At 50.7% G+C, this 16,288-nt stretch overlaps 1 protein-coding gene across 8 annotated transcripts in view; it reads right to left on the bottom strand.

Moving 5' to 3' along the window:
• NTM (neurotrimin) overlaps positions 1–16,288 on the bottom strand; it is a 680,565-nt gene that overhangs the window by 274,577 nt on the left and 389,700 nt on the right. For 5 of the 8 annotated variants that reach the window (XR_012155901.1, XM_073320724.1, XM_073320726.1 and 2 more), the window contains exon 1: positions 10,281–10,804. Coding sequence is in view for 7 of the 8 variants with exons in the window: in XM_073320724.1 (XP_073176825.1) it covers positions 10,281–10,447 (167 nt within the window). In the remaining variant the exon portion in view is untranslated. Of the gene's footprint in view, positions 1–10,280; positions 10,805–11,764; positions 11,835–16,288 lie in introns of those variants that run through there. The other 3 variants (XM_073320731.1, XM_073320730.1, XM_073320725.1) reach the window with 3 other exon arrangements.

Genomic DNA, 16,288 nt, shown 5'->3' with positions numbered 1-16,288 from the left:
TCGCAGCACTTCACCACCTTGTCTCAATCGCTCCACCAATATTTTTCCCCCCGTCAGCTGCAAAGTTAGCCTGACACACTGATCCTAAAATCATCCGCCTCTCTAACTATGCACATAAACTCCTTTCCTCTATGGCTGCTTCTTGGTAGGGACACACACCACTCGTTGCAGGCTGAAGCTTCCATGTAGTCAAAAGCGAGATTTTTAATAGACTAATAATTTGGACATGGTTCAGCATTATAACGGATACCACAGCACATGGAGGGGAGGGTTAGCCTGATTCTCAGGACATTTTATGTAAGGATATTCTGGGGCTAATCCTCCACTGCTTTGTAAAACGAAACCGGATCAGCATGGCAGCATTTTGCACAGATGCAATGTGACCACAGATGCAAAGCTGTGTCTCGAAAGGCTCTCTGCCTTGCTAGCCCACTCACAACTTATTGACAGTTTGAACATTCCAGCATACCGAAATTTTTTCTTCCGGCCTGATCCAAAGTCCACTAAGGATAAGAAATCAACTCCCATAGACTTTAATGAGTCTTCGATGGGGCCCTTTGTCTCTATTGCATTGATGAGACAGCATTCTCTCCCCCCCCCCCCCCCCGGGTTGACTGTGTATTTTCATTACAATTCTTTTTATTTGTTTACCCATCGATACGATTAGAGGTTGATTCATCCCCTTTTTTGGGGCCAGGCTGCCCAAACAAAATAATGGAAATGCACAAAACTGCCAGGGTTTTTTGTTTGTTTGTTCGTTTGAGGGGGGAGAAGAGGGAAGGACAGCTCAGATACAGGAAGATGAAAACTCTTAGCTGGAGTTCATTGGCACAGATCCACTGAAGTCAATAGAGTGACACTGATTTATTCCATCTGAAGAACCGGTCCCCAATATGTATTAGTTAACACGTATATGCCACAGTAAATCCACATGGCACGATACAGTAAGGAAGCTGTGCCAAACAACAAACAGGTGCATTGCAACAAAGGGCTTTGGCAATGCCTAACAAGACGATATGAGGATGAGGCGTTGGGTAAGGATTCCAGTTAAAGATGGAGGCAAGCTAACCGGGCCTTCGTCCTTCAGACCCCAACTTCAGGACATTCAGGCCTGTACAGGCGGGAGACATTTGCCAAAGGTGGGCTCGGACAGCAAGTAGCGCAATTTCAGGTGTTCGCTTGGGCTTGGGCCCATCAACAATTCTAACAGGAGCATGCCGCAGAAATGGTTGACTTTGGAGACTGATTTGAAGGTGGAGGCACAAGGGCCTGCTTGCCATGTAGGAATGGAAGATGGTCGGCATTGAGAAAGAAGGCACAAAGCTGATAGGGGAGTGAGGAAGACAAGAGGAGAAGATCTTTGGACCAGCTGAGGAGCACTTCAGGACATGTCTGGGAGGGAAGGACTTTAAGCTGCCCTTGCACTTCCCTGATCCTAGGTTCAGAAGTGCCAGACTGGTCCCCCCATGCAAATTAAAGCTAATTTAACACTGCTCTAATCTACGCCATCTGGCAATGATTCCCGGGGGCTACTTTGCCACATGGGAAACAGCCAGATGCAGTCCCTGCCGCAAAGAGATTATAATCAAAATAGACAAGAGAAGGGACGGGAGTAAGGAAGTATTATCCCCCATTATACAGATGGGGACACAAAGCGCAGAGAGATTAAGTGAGTTGCCCAAATTCTTACAGGGAGTCGGGGAATTGCACCTAGATCTCCTGAGTCCCAGCCCAGCACTTTCAACACCACACCTCCAGCGCTCACAGCCACCATGTTTAGGGATGCCTTGAGTGGCCATAGAAAACAGTTAGCTATTTAAATGTACAGCGAGTTAATCTACCCCCAATCCATGAGATCACAGCTCCCCTGTCAGGGTTCATGAGCCCTAGTAGCACAGGGAGTAAGTTTTCCTTTGTCTCATTTAAGTGATCATTGGAGTAACTCACCCCTTCCTAGCATGGCTGCTGCTGTTAGCATTCCAGCAGCACTCACAAGATGCAGGCACATAGCAAGACCCCATCCCTGATCCAACGAGCTGCTTGTGCCTTTATAGAACTGGCCGAACAACACACTCTCCAAAGCTGGCTTCAGTACTTTTTATGGATATGTGAAATATTTGGTATGGGAGGTGAAAACGTTCCAGAGTTGTGTCCTACCCACCTCAGATGGAGAGGGATAAGAATGTGTTAAGCTAACGCTTATCAAGACAAACAGGGAGCTTCTAACCCAGAGAGCTGATAGGTGCAGGACTATATGCTTGACCCATAAGACCAGAGGTTCTGGGTGTGTCTACATTGCAAGCATGGAGTTTGATTGCAGCTCCTATAGCTTTAATCTAGCTAGCTCGGGTACAGAAGCAGTGAAGCACAGGCTGTACAAACCCACCTGGAACTCCACATTGCCATGGCTTCGCTGCCCCGGGACCTCCATGAGCTGCAATCACACCCGGGACACTCCTTCAGACAGGACCAGAGCACATGATGATCGACAGGCACCAGTCTATCAGAAAAAAAATATCAAGGGAAACCTTCCCCTGGCTGGGCTCCTCTTAGATGGAAAGGACACTTAAAAATCCAAGCATATCACAACTGGTTTCACTTAAACCTGGTTCCATCTCAGCCACCTCTCTCCTGTCACCGAGATGTACTAACATGTCACTTTAGCAATAAACTCCCCTTACAAAAACATGCCACCGTGAGCAAAGCAATTGACTTGGAGGCTCCAAACAAGCTTCCCATGAACAATGCACACTGGTAATAATGCTCCATGTTTCCACAGCCCCTTTCGAGTGAGGAGCTTAAAGTGCGCTGCAAGGCACCCGATTTTACGGGCAAAAGGCGATGTGACTTGCTGAACAGTGAGGCAGAGCCAGGGATGGAACCCAGGAGTTCTGACTCCCAGTGCTCCCCCCTATAATTCACAATGATTTTCATGGTGAAGGTGGAGCTTGGAGGGAGGGTGGATATGGGTGAAAATGTGTTCTGTGGCTCCTACACACATATACCTTTATGCAACAAGCCTTAGCACAAAATCTATTTAATTGTGGGTTTGCTAGCCTCTCCCTTCCAGAGACCACAAATCTTTAAAGGGATTGGGCCTGGAAGGGAAATACAAGAAACTCTTATGACCCAAAATGAGGTTCCCGTGATCCATGTGGAGCAGGGGGGGATCAAGGCAGAGTGCATGGGGCACTAAAGGGGCCAGAAGAAGTTGCTCATGATGCCATCAAATGAGTCAGTGGCTTAATTCTATCCCAGCCGTGCACACCCACAGTGTTTTCCAGGCTGCCCCCACAGCTGTGGGCTCTTTTACCACCCAGGGAGCGGCAGAATCAGGGTGACTGCTCCTCTGCTTTGGAAGTCAGAAGCAGAAAGCCCAGACCATGCCCCCACAGAACCCATCCCTGAGCAAGCAGGTAGGAGTTTACCGGATGAAGCTCTGAACTGAACAATTGCAGAAGGTGAAAACAAATACCAGGTGGTGAACATTCGGGACATCAGAACGGGATGAATATTTCATGGGAACAGCATGCTGGGGGCCTGAGCCCTGGAGAGGAACACGAGTACTGATCCACTAACCGGGAGTTCGGTGGTTGTACACGCATGCCAGGAGTGAGCCGGGGTGAATGGTAAGAGACTCAGACTGACTCCGACTGCACTGGCATGAAGGAGAGGTGTGAAAAAGTCCTCACATGGACTACTGCAGCATCCCTCCAGGGGGGGACTGAGGTCAAGGAACACATGGCGTATTGTACGCAGCCTGCAGAGTACGAAGCCATGCGATTGACGGTGCCATTCCTCACTGCTGCCACGCGTCCAACAGCTGCCCTCCACCTGCACGGGGATGGTGGCTGCCCCTTCACCAGTCTAGCTCTGCCCGCTGCCCCATTTCACCCGCTGAGCTCCACTCACCACCTGCACTGTCCCATCCGCTGAATGCCCGGCACTGCCCATCCACTTCCACCTGACCCTGCTGCCCTCGGCCCTGCTCCAGCTTCTTTTCAAAAGAGCACCAGTCCTTCCAGCAGTGGACATCCTGCTGGGGGGGAGCGTGAGGCCCAGTGCTCAGATTGTCCTAAGAGATCGCTGCCCAGGGTCCTTCAGAGTGACAGCTGGGGAGAAGCTTTTCTGTCCCCTGCATCCTGGCAGAGACTCTCTCAGCTCATTGATTACAAACCACTGGCAGCAGACCAAAAACCGCAGGAGAGATTTCCCGTCACTCAACCCTGGCAGCCTGCGACCGGGCCGGAATCCGGGGCTGTGCTTGGCACAGAAGAGGGTGAGATTCCAGTATTCATTAATGTGCTCAATTATCCGAAAGAGACAAGCAACAACAGAGCAAAGCTGAGCCCTGGTGTAAGTGGGTGGGGCTTCCCCAGAGTGAACCAAAGGCACACATCGCTTGGGCTGAATTTTGCCTTGTGTTTCCACTAGTGGGAGCAGGGGGAAAAACCCACAAGCCGCATTCTCAGCTGTGGACCAGAGGAAAAGTTCAGAACAAACCCCAAAACTTGAGCTAGAAGATTTGCAAGAATTTCAGAGAACCAAGCACACATTTTGAGGGAATTTCAGCCTCTTTTCAGTTCTAGGTGAAAGCTCGATTTGGGTGAAATATGAACAGACATGTGAAAGGCTCGAAATCTAAGCACTGCCCCCAATTGGTTGCAAATCAGAAATCAGTCCGTTTGTGGGAAATATTCAACTGGGACCATTTTCAGAGAAAACAGGCCTATTTCTGAGCCAGGTTCTTTTTTCGCTTAGGAACTGGGAAGTTTCATAGTAGTCTCTATGAGTCCAGGTGAAAACAGGCTTGTTTTGTATTGGAGTCATGTTGCCACTTCCCCAATATTATTCCAGGGGTGCAACATAGGGTGAAAGGAATATGCAAAATATAGCCCTGAAAAATGTTGCAAAAGGGTTCATTGAAAAACCGTGCTGCAGTTTTGCAGAGCCTTAGTGGAGACCACAGGAAACTCTGGGGCTATGAACCAAACCCAGGCAAAAGCCCGTTGTGTTCAGCATGGTCATTTTGGGTTATTCAATTCAAAAGCAAAAATGTAGGGGGTTCAACTCCACATCCAGCAAAACCAGGCAAAAAAATGTACAAAACTCCTGCAAAAAAATTACCCCAACCTTGAAATCGGAGCCACATGGGCCCGTGGCCTACTTGACTTCAGTGTGATGCTGTATGGGTGCAAATGTCATTAGATGCTGATGCAATTCCAGGATCAAGGCTTAAAGTGTGGAGTGAAATTGCCAGGATGGATATTCTCTGCAGGTACATGTACATTGCAGCCGGGAGCATGCTTCCCAGCTCAGGGAGACAGGCAAGCTAGCTCTGCTTGAGCTAGCATGCTAAAATAGCAGCATAGCTGGGGAGAGCACAGATCCTGGCTCAGGCTAGCTGCCCAAGTACATATCCAGGAGTTCAGGCATGCTCCCGGCTGCAGAGTAGACGTACCCTATAGCAACAAAGCAGCGGGATACGGGGCAATGCACCCACTTGCAGACTTTTTTCATGCAGCATCAGGCACTTCCTGATTCCAGTCATGCTGGAAACATGATAAGAGGAGTGTCATTCATGGTATATCAGTGCTTCTGGTCCAGCTAGAAATGGGAAGCGTAGAGGACAATGGAAAGGAAGACGACAGGCCTAAATCTTCCCATTACAATGAAGAGGTTGAAAGGAGTTTCTGTAGGTGGCTGACTTCTTGTGGAAGCGACTGTTCTAATGCTGCTGGGAGGTTAATTTATTAATGATGTGTCAGGAGTCCTTTACTACTGGAAATCTAAACAATTCTCATCGCACGTCAGCTTTACAGTAGGGTAGCTCCGTTGAGTCCAGCAAAGCTACTAACTGATTTATACCAGCTCAGGTAGGATTAGAATCAAGGCTTTTGTTGTTGTTGTTGCTGTTTTTTTAAACATTAACCAAACTTTTTTTCAAAACTCCCCAAAAAGATTGGGCTTGGTTCAAGTTTCAGGTGAAGGCTCAGGTTAGTTTGTCTGTGATGTGGACCTCCTGGCCCATCATTAACACTGAATAATGTTAACAGCACCACGTATGAGATAATATCTTCAGGGTGGGGTGAAACTGGACCTGGAAATAGTCTTACAGTACAGATAAACCCTGTGCTCCCCCCTCAACTTGTGCTGGAGCTGGGCGGGGACACACACGGGGGACCAGAATAGGCAATGACACATTTCATATCTAGGCCACCAATTTGAGTCAGTCCTTTGAGGTAATGCCCATAATTCAGAACCGTCTAATGCAGTGGTTCTCAGCCTCTTCCATCTGGGACCCCATCCTAGCAGGTCCTTTTATCTAGCCAGGACCCCTTTCCTATTTAGCAATACAGGGAGGACAGGGTGGTTGTGACCCCCCGACACCCATGCATGATCCCCAGTAGGGTCATGACAGCCAGGTCAAGGACCCAGATCTAATAAAAATGATCTTTGGCATTGATCTGATCAATTGGTGGATACTCAGTCTGGTCGCTCCTTGACAGGTGTGCCTGTCCTTAAACAACCCTGTAACAGACATTAGCTCGTCCCCTGTGCAGAGAGGTCAAGGACTGAATAGGCCATGAGGAGTGGACCCTTCTTTAACCGGGTGGTAGAGATCGTTCTATGCCAGGATTGAAGCATGTTGGCATGGGGCGGCGTGAGGCGTTTCCTCGGTCACTGCCCAGGCTGTAACAGCACTGTGGACAAAGAGTGGCCTTCAGTCTTCTCAGGGCTGTCAATCTGGCGCCTTTCACAAGCACTGAATTAACTTCATTCTCAGGGACAGCTTGGACAGAGTTTAAAACAGCATCATTGGCTAACACGACAGAAGTTGGGTGGGGGGAGTGGATCCAGGATTTTCATAGTGCCCCAGGGAATCTGCTTCTTTGGCAGCTAAGTTATTAAACTTGTGTTTCCTTTGCTGGTTGTGAAAGGACAAGAACAAAACTCCAGAGCCTCCTGCTTCCTTTGGACTCCTTTGCTGCAGTTTGCTGCTTTCCAAGCTCAAATGGAAATCAGCTGGAAACAATGAAGCCTTTTCTTCCATTAACTTCCATGCTGCCAGGAGTTGAGGAGGCATTGCCCAGTTACAGGGTCAGAGGAGAAACCCATTGGTGGGGATGGGGAAGGACAGTGGCCTCACCCAGATCAGCACAAGCTTCTGAAGAGCATTACTATTCAGAACAAGTTAACTCAAACAACAGATCAATAATTACACATGGAGCCAGCTTCTGCCATCAGGCTTTGGACCAGGAGGCTGAGGAGAGAGTGCAAGAGACACTCATGCTTCTTTGCTTTCCTATCTTGGAAATCGTTATTTTCCTGCACTTTTTCCCACCAGCCTGTAACCACTGCACAGCTCAAAGCGGGTGTGCCCACAAGTGTCTGTGACTGCCCCGGTGTGCTCACAGGAGCACACGTGTGAAGTCACAGGTGAGCACGGTGCACATGCTCAGGCATATGGGTGTAGGGCACAGGCATGCTTTGCATGTCTGTAAGCACATGTGTGGCCATGGGCATCTGTGAGCGTACACGTGGTGTGTGTAACCAAGAGTATGAATGCTTGAATGATGATTCTCATCATGGGTCATCAGCAAGGGTAGAATCCAGAACCAGCCAAAACACAGTCCTCTGCCACTTGAGCAAAAGGACTAACTCCACGAGATGATACATTAGTAGGCAGTTATCCTTTATGTGCAATGGCCACTAGAAGGGTATTACGCTCACATGATTCGTATGTCCTTGAGAACACGTGCAAAGTGTAAATGTGCATCTCTTCACACACGTTGGTGCCCGAGCGTTTGTGTCTGTGGACGTCTGTTCCCAGCGTCTCTCATTCAGCTCCTGTGCTGGATGGGCTCTAAGGTCTAACTCAGCAAAGCACACTGCTGTCCTGGAGTGCTGGCTGAATGCATTCAATCCCACGGCTGCTGCCTGCTCAGCTGAACCCACCTTCCCTGTGGCTTTGTTGCAGCCCACGTATGTGCAGGATCTTTCACTCTTTCCTACAGGCCTCATTCATAAAACGGGAAATGTCCAAGCTGCTGACTCACCCTATTGATCCTTTGTTCTAGGCTGATGCCACAGGACCACTCGCAGTGAAGTTCGCCTCTGCCCATCCTCACACACGTGCGGAGTGCCCAGATTCACATTAGAACAAAGTGACCGGGATACACCCCCAGCATTGCCAGAGCCCCCCACCCGCTGTGACTCTAGTCAGACCTGACACAGAGACATAAAGACCAATTCACATTCTCCTTCCCTTTGAGTAACTTGGGGGTGGGGAGGGAGGGAATTGGGGTGTCAGTCAATGCCAGCCCCCTGATCCGTATCCCATTGTCACCTTTGCTGCCTGGTGCCCACATGCCCTTGTCAGCCCCTGTGCTTGTCACCCACATTCCTGTGCCTTTTGCATGCATTCTGGTCACGAACGAAGGACTGGCCTCTGAACACTGGGCAGTGCTGCTTATGATGGGAGTCAGGACAGGTCATGGGCAAGCTTCTCCCAAAAGAGCTCAGCAGGCTGAGCCCTGTCCTGAGTCAGCCCCTGTTTTTCCATTACTGGGCACCCTCACACACAGCCAGGCTAATGCGGATCAGATCCGAGGGACAACCATCCTTCTCTTCTGCTGCTGGGATCCTCAAAACCCAGGAATCCTGCAGCGAGCAACCCAGCGCAGGCTAGGAGGGAATTGACAGCAACACAGCTGGAGAAGACAAATTAGTGGAACCTGTGAGGTGTAGTCCCTACATGGGCATTTTGCTTATGTTTCCAGGGGCAGTACATGGCCCTAATTTCATTTCTTTCCCCTGCACCACTTCAAAAGAGACACTCCACCAGCATTCCATGGCCTCCGCCCTGGAGCCAGCCCCACTTTTTGCCCACCCTTGACACTGCTCCACTCACTGACGCAGAGAAGTAGGAGAGCTTAGATTTTGCCTGACACACCCCGCAGGTGGTCATGTATCACCAGTGCAACACGCGACCACTAAAAAGTCGCTCCTGAGCACCAGAGAGTTTTAATCACCAGTTGTGAAGCTTGCAATTAAAACCAATAATTTAAAGAAAAGAAAAAAAACAACAACACAAAGATCCTCATCATCGGAGACAGACCTATTAGATGAGCATGTCTGTCTGCTGCCAGAGGAGGAATGGGTGTCTGGGTAAAGGACATCCCAGATATTGCATTGATTGCGATCTGAGACATTAGGTGTTTGGCAGCATCCTCAGCCTCTGTATCCCTTGAATAAAGCTCATCTCTTCCCTTTAAACAGCCCCCTAGCATGGCTAACAGAGCAGGAGGGAAACGCTCGGAAGAGTTAATGCCTGCAGGGAGTGGAACCCCCCATGCCGGAGCGTGCACACAATGGGATTTTAATGAGCAGTTCTGCAGGCGAGGCACACTGGCATTTGCACCCGCCATGCCTGGCACCAAACTGACACCCCTCCCATCATTGACACTTTATGGCTGCTCATCGCTCTGCCCTTCTTGTGCCAAGAAGGGACCACTTCTGGCTCTCCCCACACGCCTGCGGATGCCTACAAACCAAACTGGGAACTCAGAAACTTCAGGGACCATTTATACTTTGCAAACACACAATCCCAGCTCATGTTCATTGGACATGCACGGAGGCATCTTTAACAGGAACACCAGCCTCAGAGGACCAGCTCTCTCCTGATCCCAAAATACGGGCAACACATAAGCCCACATGTTCTACAAAGTGACCAGGCCACAGCCCCAGCATTGCCAGAGCCTTAAACATCACGCTGGCAATCCAAGCAGATACCGACTCAGAGGTGTAAAGACTAATTCCCACTCCCCTTCCCTTTCAGTAACTTTAAAGAAGGGAACTGGGGTGTCAGTTAATCGTAACTCCCTGCCTGGCATCCAGATCTCACTGCCTGGCATCTGCATTCCAGTACCAAGGCGGGGGGGGGAGGACAGAGTTTTCCCTCTTCATTCCTTTGCAGACACCCTGGCGCTCTCTGAACCAACAGCAAACCATCCCCCCTGCCTGCCCCACTACGAGGCCACTTGCCCCGAATGCAGGAGCCCCAGACTCAGCGTCACGTTTTCTTCCCCAACTCGGGGGTTTTATCCCGCCCCACTCAGGACATGGCTGGGCTAAGCAGAATCCGCCCCCCGTGGCAATGTGGCATCGAAAGCCCCTGGCTCAGCCGGGTGCGTCCACTCCTGGCATGCACCTGGGGCCGGGGCGCCCACAGAGCAAGACCCCTGTAGATACCCAGAGAAAAAAACATCTGCTCCTACCTGAGGGTGGCGCTCTCCCCTTGCCTGACGGTCACGTTGTCCATAGCTTTGGGGAAGGTGGCATCCCCGCTGCGCACGGGCACTCCTGCGGGCACAAGGAAGAGCAGCCTGAGACAGAGGACGACGAGGCACCTCCAGGGCACGACTAAGCCCCCGCCGACCCCCATCCTGGGCAGCAGGGACTTTCCAAAAGGCCAGAAACACCCCCGGCGAGGAGAAGCGGGGCAGCGGGGCGGGGGGGGAAGAAGCAAACAGGGTGGGAGCGCGGGGCAGACACGGAGCTCCTCGGAGATTAGCAGAGCCCCTGGCAATCCAGCCGCAGAGCGCCGAGCATCCGCAGGGAGCCCCCGGCGATCCTGGGGCGCGGGAGGAGGAGGAGGAAGGGAGCCCCGAGGCGCGGTGGGGAGGGGGGGGAGCGGCGCGTCGGGCTTCACCAGCCGGCTCCTCCTGCCAACAGTCCGGACTCTCACGCTGCCCCGGCGAATCCCTGCCCCCAGCACGGGGGCTCGGCTCCCATCCCCGGGGCGTCGGGGACCGGCTCCCCCGGCGGCCGCGAGAAAGCGCCTGAGCCGGGCACCGCAAATCCGCTCCGCCGCCGCCGCCGCCCCGCGCACGCTCCAGCCGCCCCGGGCTGGGCGCCGACCTGCGGCGGGGCGGGAGCCCGGCTGCCCCCGGCGGGGCTCGGCGAGGGGGAGGAGGAGGCGGCGGCGGGGCGGGCGCGCAGGAGCCGGCGGCGGCCCCGGCTCTCAGCAGCCCGGCTGCGCGCTGCCTCCCGGCCGGGAGCTCCGCCTCGCCGCCCGCCCGCCCGCGGGCTCCCCCGGGGTGGCCACGGCCGCCACTCGGGCTCCGGCCCCGCCGCACTGCGCGGCGGCGGGGCTCCCCCGCTTTCACCCCGCCGGCGCCGGGCCGGCTGGGACCCGCTCCTCCCCCCGCCCCGGCAACCCCTCGGGGAGCCAGCTCGCCTTTCCGCCCCCCCCCCCCATCGCATTACAGCGGCCACGCCGCTCTTTCTAGGGCGGGGAAGCTCCACGCCCATCGCCAGCCTGAATTACCGCCTGGCCGAGCACCTCGGGCTTAGAACCCAGCACTTTGCAGGTGGGGAAACTGAGGCACGGAGCAGCACGGTCGCACCGTGGGTCAATAAAAGACACAGGAACAGAACCCAAGGCTGCCCGTCCTGTGTGCGCGAGCCATAACACCGCACTTCCTAACAGTGCTCTGTGGGCAGGGGGGGCTGCCAAGCGCTTCCACAGCAACTCCTTTCATAGAATCATAAAATAGCAGGCTTGGAAGGGACCTCAGGAGGTCATCTAGTCTAACCCCCTGCTCAAAGCAGGACCAATCCCCCATTTTTGCCCCAGATCCCTAAATGGCCCCCCTCAAGGATTGAACTGGCAACCCTGGGTTTAGCAGGCCAAAGCTCAAACCACTGAACTGTCCCTTCATCCCTAAATACTTTTTTTTTTTTTAAATCAACTCATTACTTAGGACATATCGCAGTTGTGTTATGCCTAGTAACTTCTCCCTCCACCCGCTGCTCAGTGTGTTGCCATCTTTATGCACAATTTCCCGCAGGTAAAAGGTGCCAGGTAGACAGCCCTGGAGAACGAAGTCCTTTATTTAGCCAAACAGGTACAATGCAGACAGCTGAAGTGCCAGTCTCCCACTCTCCATTAGTGTCAAGCCAGTGGCCAGGAACCGCAATCGCTCCTTCGGCCTCTCCACTAATAAAGCTGGCAGTCTGGGGTCCGCTTTTCAGAGATGTTTAGCACACACAACTCCTACTGAACTCAGTGCAAGATGCAGGTGCCCAGCACTTGCGAGAGTCCAGCCCTTCCTGCCTGCTGGAAATGGTGGTTTTAATGGTGAGGACACCCAGGAATTGATCTGAGACTTCCCAATTCCTTTCACACAGGGCACCTACCAGCTATTAGATAGCACCGTTGAGTTTTGGTTGTTTTTTTTTTAAATCCCTGCCAACCCGAGCTGGATTCAAACCGGTGACCTAGATGTGAAAAGATCCGTAGCCTGCTACTAATCCCCTGAGTCTCCCACTCCCCTGTAAAGTACTATTTAATTCATTAACTGTGCTGTTTAATTTCTCAAACATTATGAGATTTGTCAGGTAGAGAAGACACTATCAAATAAAGCCTTATTATTATTATTATTGAGCATACTGATGGGTCACAAGAGAAGGGGATTGCTTTGTGGTCTCTTTGTGCTTTCCTGTTCCATTTCTTTTTTAAGATTGTTTGCTCTGAATTTAGCACTGGTAGAAGGTGCTGGATTGACAACCCTAGAGGCAGAAGTCACTTTTATCCACAGCTTCCCCATTTCAGGAACAGACTACCAATAGGAGGAGTGGGACAAACAACCTAACTAAGTTTAAGATGGAGCTTGCTATGTTTATGATGGGGTTGCCTGTGATAGCAGGGGACTGGACTGCATGACTCACGAAGTCCCTCCAGTTATGTTCACAGCATACATACAGCAAAGTTAGCTAAAAGCATAAAATATTCAGGCTGGAAGGTTGCAACATAACACAACTTTATTTCTTAGAATTCTACATGATCACACGCACAGGAACCCAAAACCAGAGAGCAGGCCGCTTCCCAAACCGGAGGAACACAACACACCCCACCTTACTATTTCCCTGCAGACTGATTGCTGAGCCACCAGATTGTACACTTCCTTACAGAGGCCTCTAGCCTGCAAGCAGGACCAGGAATACCTTTAGTATTTAAAGTGAGAGCTTGGTGTTTTTACAGCACCTTCCAGCCCTAAGTTCCTATTTTGCCCCCTGCTGTGGTAGGGACACACTCACTGGCACGAGGAGTTTAGTCTCAGTGGTCCATTCGGTCCCCATGACTGCCAACAAAGGGTTAAACTGACTTAGTTCATTATTACCTCTACTGTTGTAATGTCCCAAAGCCCCACTAAGGATTGGGACCCCACTGCACCCTGCTGTACAAAACAGAGTGGAAGATAGATATGAGGCAGTGTAGAGGCTTTTCAGCTCAGAAAAAACCTGAGAGCAAACTGCTCTTATTTCACACAGATCTTTCCAATTCTCCTCCAGGCTGCTCAGGACCTGTCTGTTGGTAAGAGACTGTTCTCCTTTAGCCATTCGAATAACCCCTCTCTGCCTGTTTCCCAATGCACAAGGTGCTGCATTGTATTCTGAGTTAGTGGGAGCTGCTGAAATCAAAAGCTCTCCAGGCTTGTCTATGGTGGTGGGGGAGTTTTTTTCAGGTAAACCCCCTCCATGTGGACGCTGTTATTCTAGTACACATAAAAAGCATGAGATTTATTGATCACAGGAATCTTGTACAACTCTCACTAGGACTCCAAGTCCCACCACAGCATGCCCTGGGCTCAGTTTAAATCATGGGGTGGATTCTCTTTGGCTGTTCTCAAGTCCTGGGTGGGCATCTGATGGGGGAGCTCTTCCTCCCATCTTTCACACCCCACTAGTATAAAGGGACAGTCAGCACAGGAACACTCGTCCTCATCCATATGCCCCACTCCTGCCCTCTATGAGCCATTCTGTTCTTCATTCTCATGCAGCCTTGGATCACTTTTTCCAGTGGATTAAGACAAAGCAAAGAATGACTCCCACATGAAAAGGGATGGGATAGGAAACAGTGAGTGAGCCTGTCACTTGTCAAAATCAAGGCTGCCTTTAAACATTAAATGTGCCATTCTCTAACTACACCACCATGCTGCCTGGGGTGATCTTTCCACAGGCCAGACTGCCAGCCTCTCTGCATCAACTCCCCTCCCCATTTAATATAAAAGAGCAGTGTCAGAAGCAATAATGCTTCGGGCACGGAGGATGAAAGGAATGTTGAAGAGTCTGGATTGGAGGGATATGAGAAAGATCTGAGCAGTGTTTAAAGAGAAATTAATTCAGCTACAAGAGCAGGAGAGCTGAAGCATCCCCTAAACCAATTCGGACCATGCAGAGCTCTTCACAATGCAGGATACCGAGCGGCAAAAGTTTCAACCAATGAAACAAAAGAAAGGAGCACTGGATCATCAGGGCACAATTTCATTGGCTGATCTGTGACACTGTGATTGGGTGAAGCACGAAGCAGCATGGTCCAGCGGTTAGGGTGTTAACCTGGAACGTGGGAGACCCTGGGTCAAATTCCCTGCTTTGCCACAGGCTTCCCCTTTGACCTTGGGCAAGTCGCTTAGTCTCTCCGTGCCTCAAGTCCCCATCTGTACAATGGGGATAATAGCACTAGCTTTACCTGGGAGGATAAATACAGTAATTATGAAGAGCTCAGACTCTACGGGAATGAGGCCACATATAAAATAGAGTGGATGGAATAGAGTGAGGTGGGGCAGGGTTACCTAGCAATAGGTGATTGGCAATGCTCTGATGATCTTAAGTCATTTCTCCCACACAAATCCAGCCTGCGTATACCAAGTCCTACCGACTCCCCACTCCACTTCCCTGTCTCTCCCTCTTGCACACACACAATGTATAAACAAATGAGCCTGTCACCGCTCATCTCCGCGCCGTTCGCTGTAATTGGTTCCGATTTTAAAAATATCCACAGACAATAAACACATGCACACAAACAGCAAAAGAGAAAACGAAATCCAGATTCCATTGAATAATTCTGTGGCTCCAGGAGCGGAGGAGCCAGCAGTCAAGTCCAGCTGTGACTGTGCAGCAGCGGAAGAGAGAGAGCTTTGTAGCTTCCTCTGGGGACACGAGCAATCATTTTCCTTTGCTGGATTTGGACCACAACAGAAGGCCGGGGTCTGGTGTACGTGGGGAGGGTGCTTGCACACTGGCACAGAGCTGAACAGGGAATGTGGAATCTTTTCTGATCTCTCCCGGCTTTCTTCATACTCCAATAAAGATCTGTTTTCCTTGTGCCTGTTGCCTGCCCAGGGCAAACACGACAAGAAAAATACCTGCAACCTGTTCCTTCTTTCTAACAAGGCTAACTGCCCCCCTTTCCTGGCAGAGTCCATAAACAGGGCGTGCAGGAGGCTCTGCAAAGCAAGGTACAGACTGGCAAGGAGAGGGCTGGCTAATAGTATTGGGGGGGGGGAGATATAAGAGAGAGAGATTTAAAGACAGCCTAAACTGGGATAGTATTTTCCCTGGGATTATCAGAAACTGGAGGGAAGGGGTCTGCATGGACTGATGAACCTAGGAAAGGCGAAGGGGCAGGAGAAGCAAGAGTTCATGGGTCTAGTCTACGGAGAAATCTCCAGGGAGAATCTGAAGGAGATAGAAACAATCTGAATGAAAGCAGAGGATCTTGCAGTGTCATAGGCTGAGTGGATGGGAGCTTTCAGAGTCCAGATAAGGTGTGGAGAAGCAGGCTGAAATCCTGGCTGTATCAGTGAAGCAAAATGCTTTTGAGGTGATATTTACTCATATGTTTAGAGAGAAATTGGACAGAGACAGTGCAAAATTCAGAGAGAGAGAGAGAGAGAGAGAGATTGGACAGGCAGACAGTGCAAAATTCAGCAGTTCATAAGGATTTACATCTTTCCACCCTTAACTCACATGGCTTTTTTACAGTTCTGCTATGACCTTCAACTTCAAGCAAGTGCATTTTCATGCAAACACACCCCTAAATTCACAGCAAATCTCCGTAAAAACCACCAAGTTCTACCTGCATTAGCGTCCCCACTCGGCTCTGATGCAAAAATGGCTCCTGGGTCTTGTGAATGGTTTGCAAGCCTTCCAACACACACACTGAACTTCTAGGGGTTTTTAGCAAAACTAGAAATAAGCAGAAGCAAAATCTCTAGATCTGAACACTTCTGAACTTTGAGGCGCTTTGGATCGGGTTCCAGATGTAAGAATTTACAGCCAAGGTTTCTCTGTCCATTTGTAATTAAGGGCTGTGAGTCAAGTGAAGCCAGGTCAATTTCACGTTATTTCAGTTTTTCTGAGAACTTTTGGCACAGTTCCGCCAAACCCTACCCAGAAAATACATACCCACTTACATGGAAGAACTTCATTTCAGATACAA

Source organism: Lepidochelys kempii, chromosome 22, assembly GCF_965140265.1.
Source record: "Lepidochelys kempii isolate rLepKem1 chromosome 22, rLepKem1.hap2, whole genome shotgun sequence".
NCBI classification, from domain to species: Eukaryota; Metazoa; Chordata; order Testudines; family Cheloniidae; genus Lepidochelys; species Lepidochelys kempii.
The sequence above is the reverse complement of the archived record's forward strand: the minus strand, read 5'-3'. Positions and strand labels throughout refer to the sequence as shown.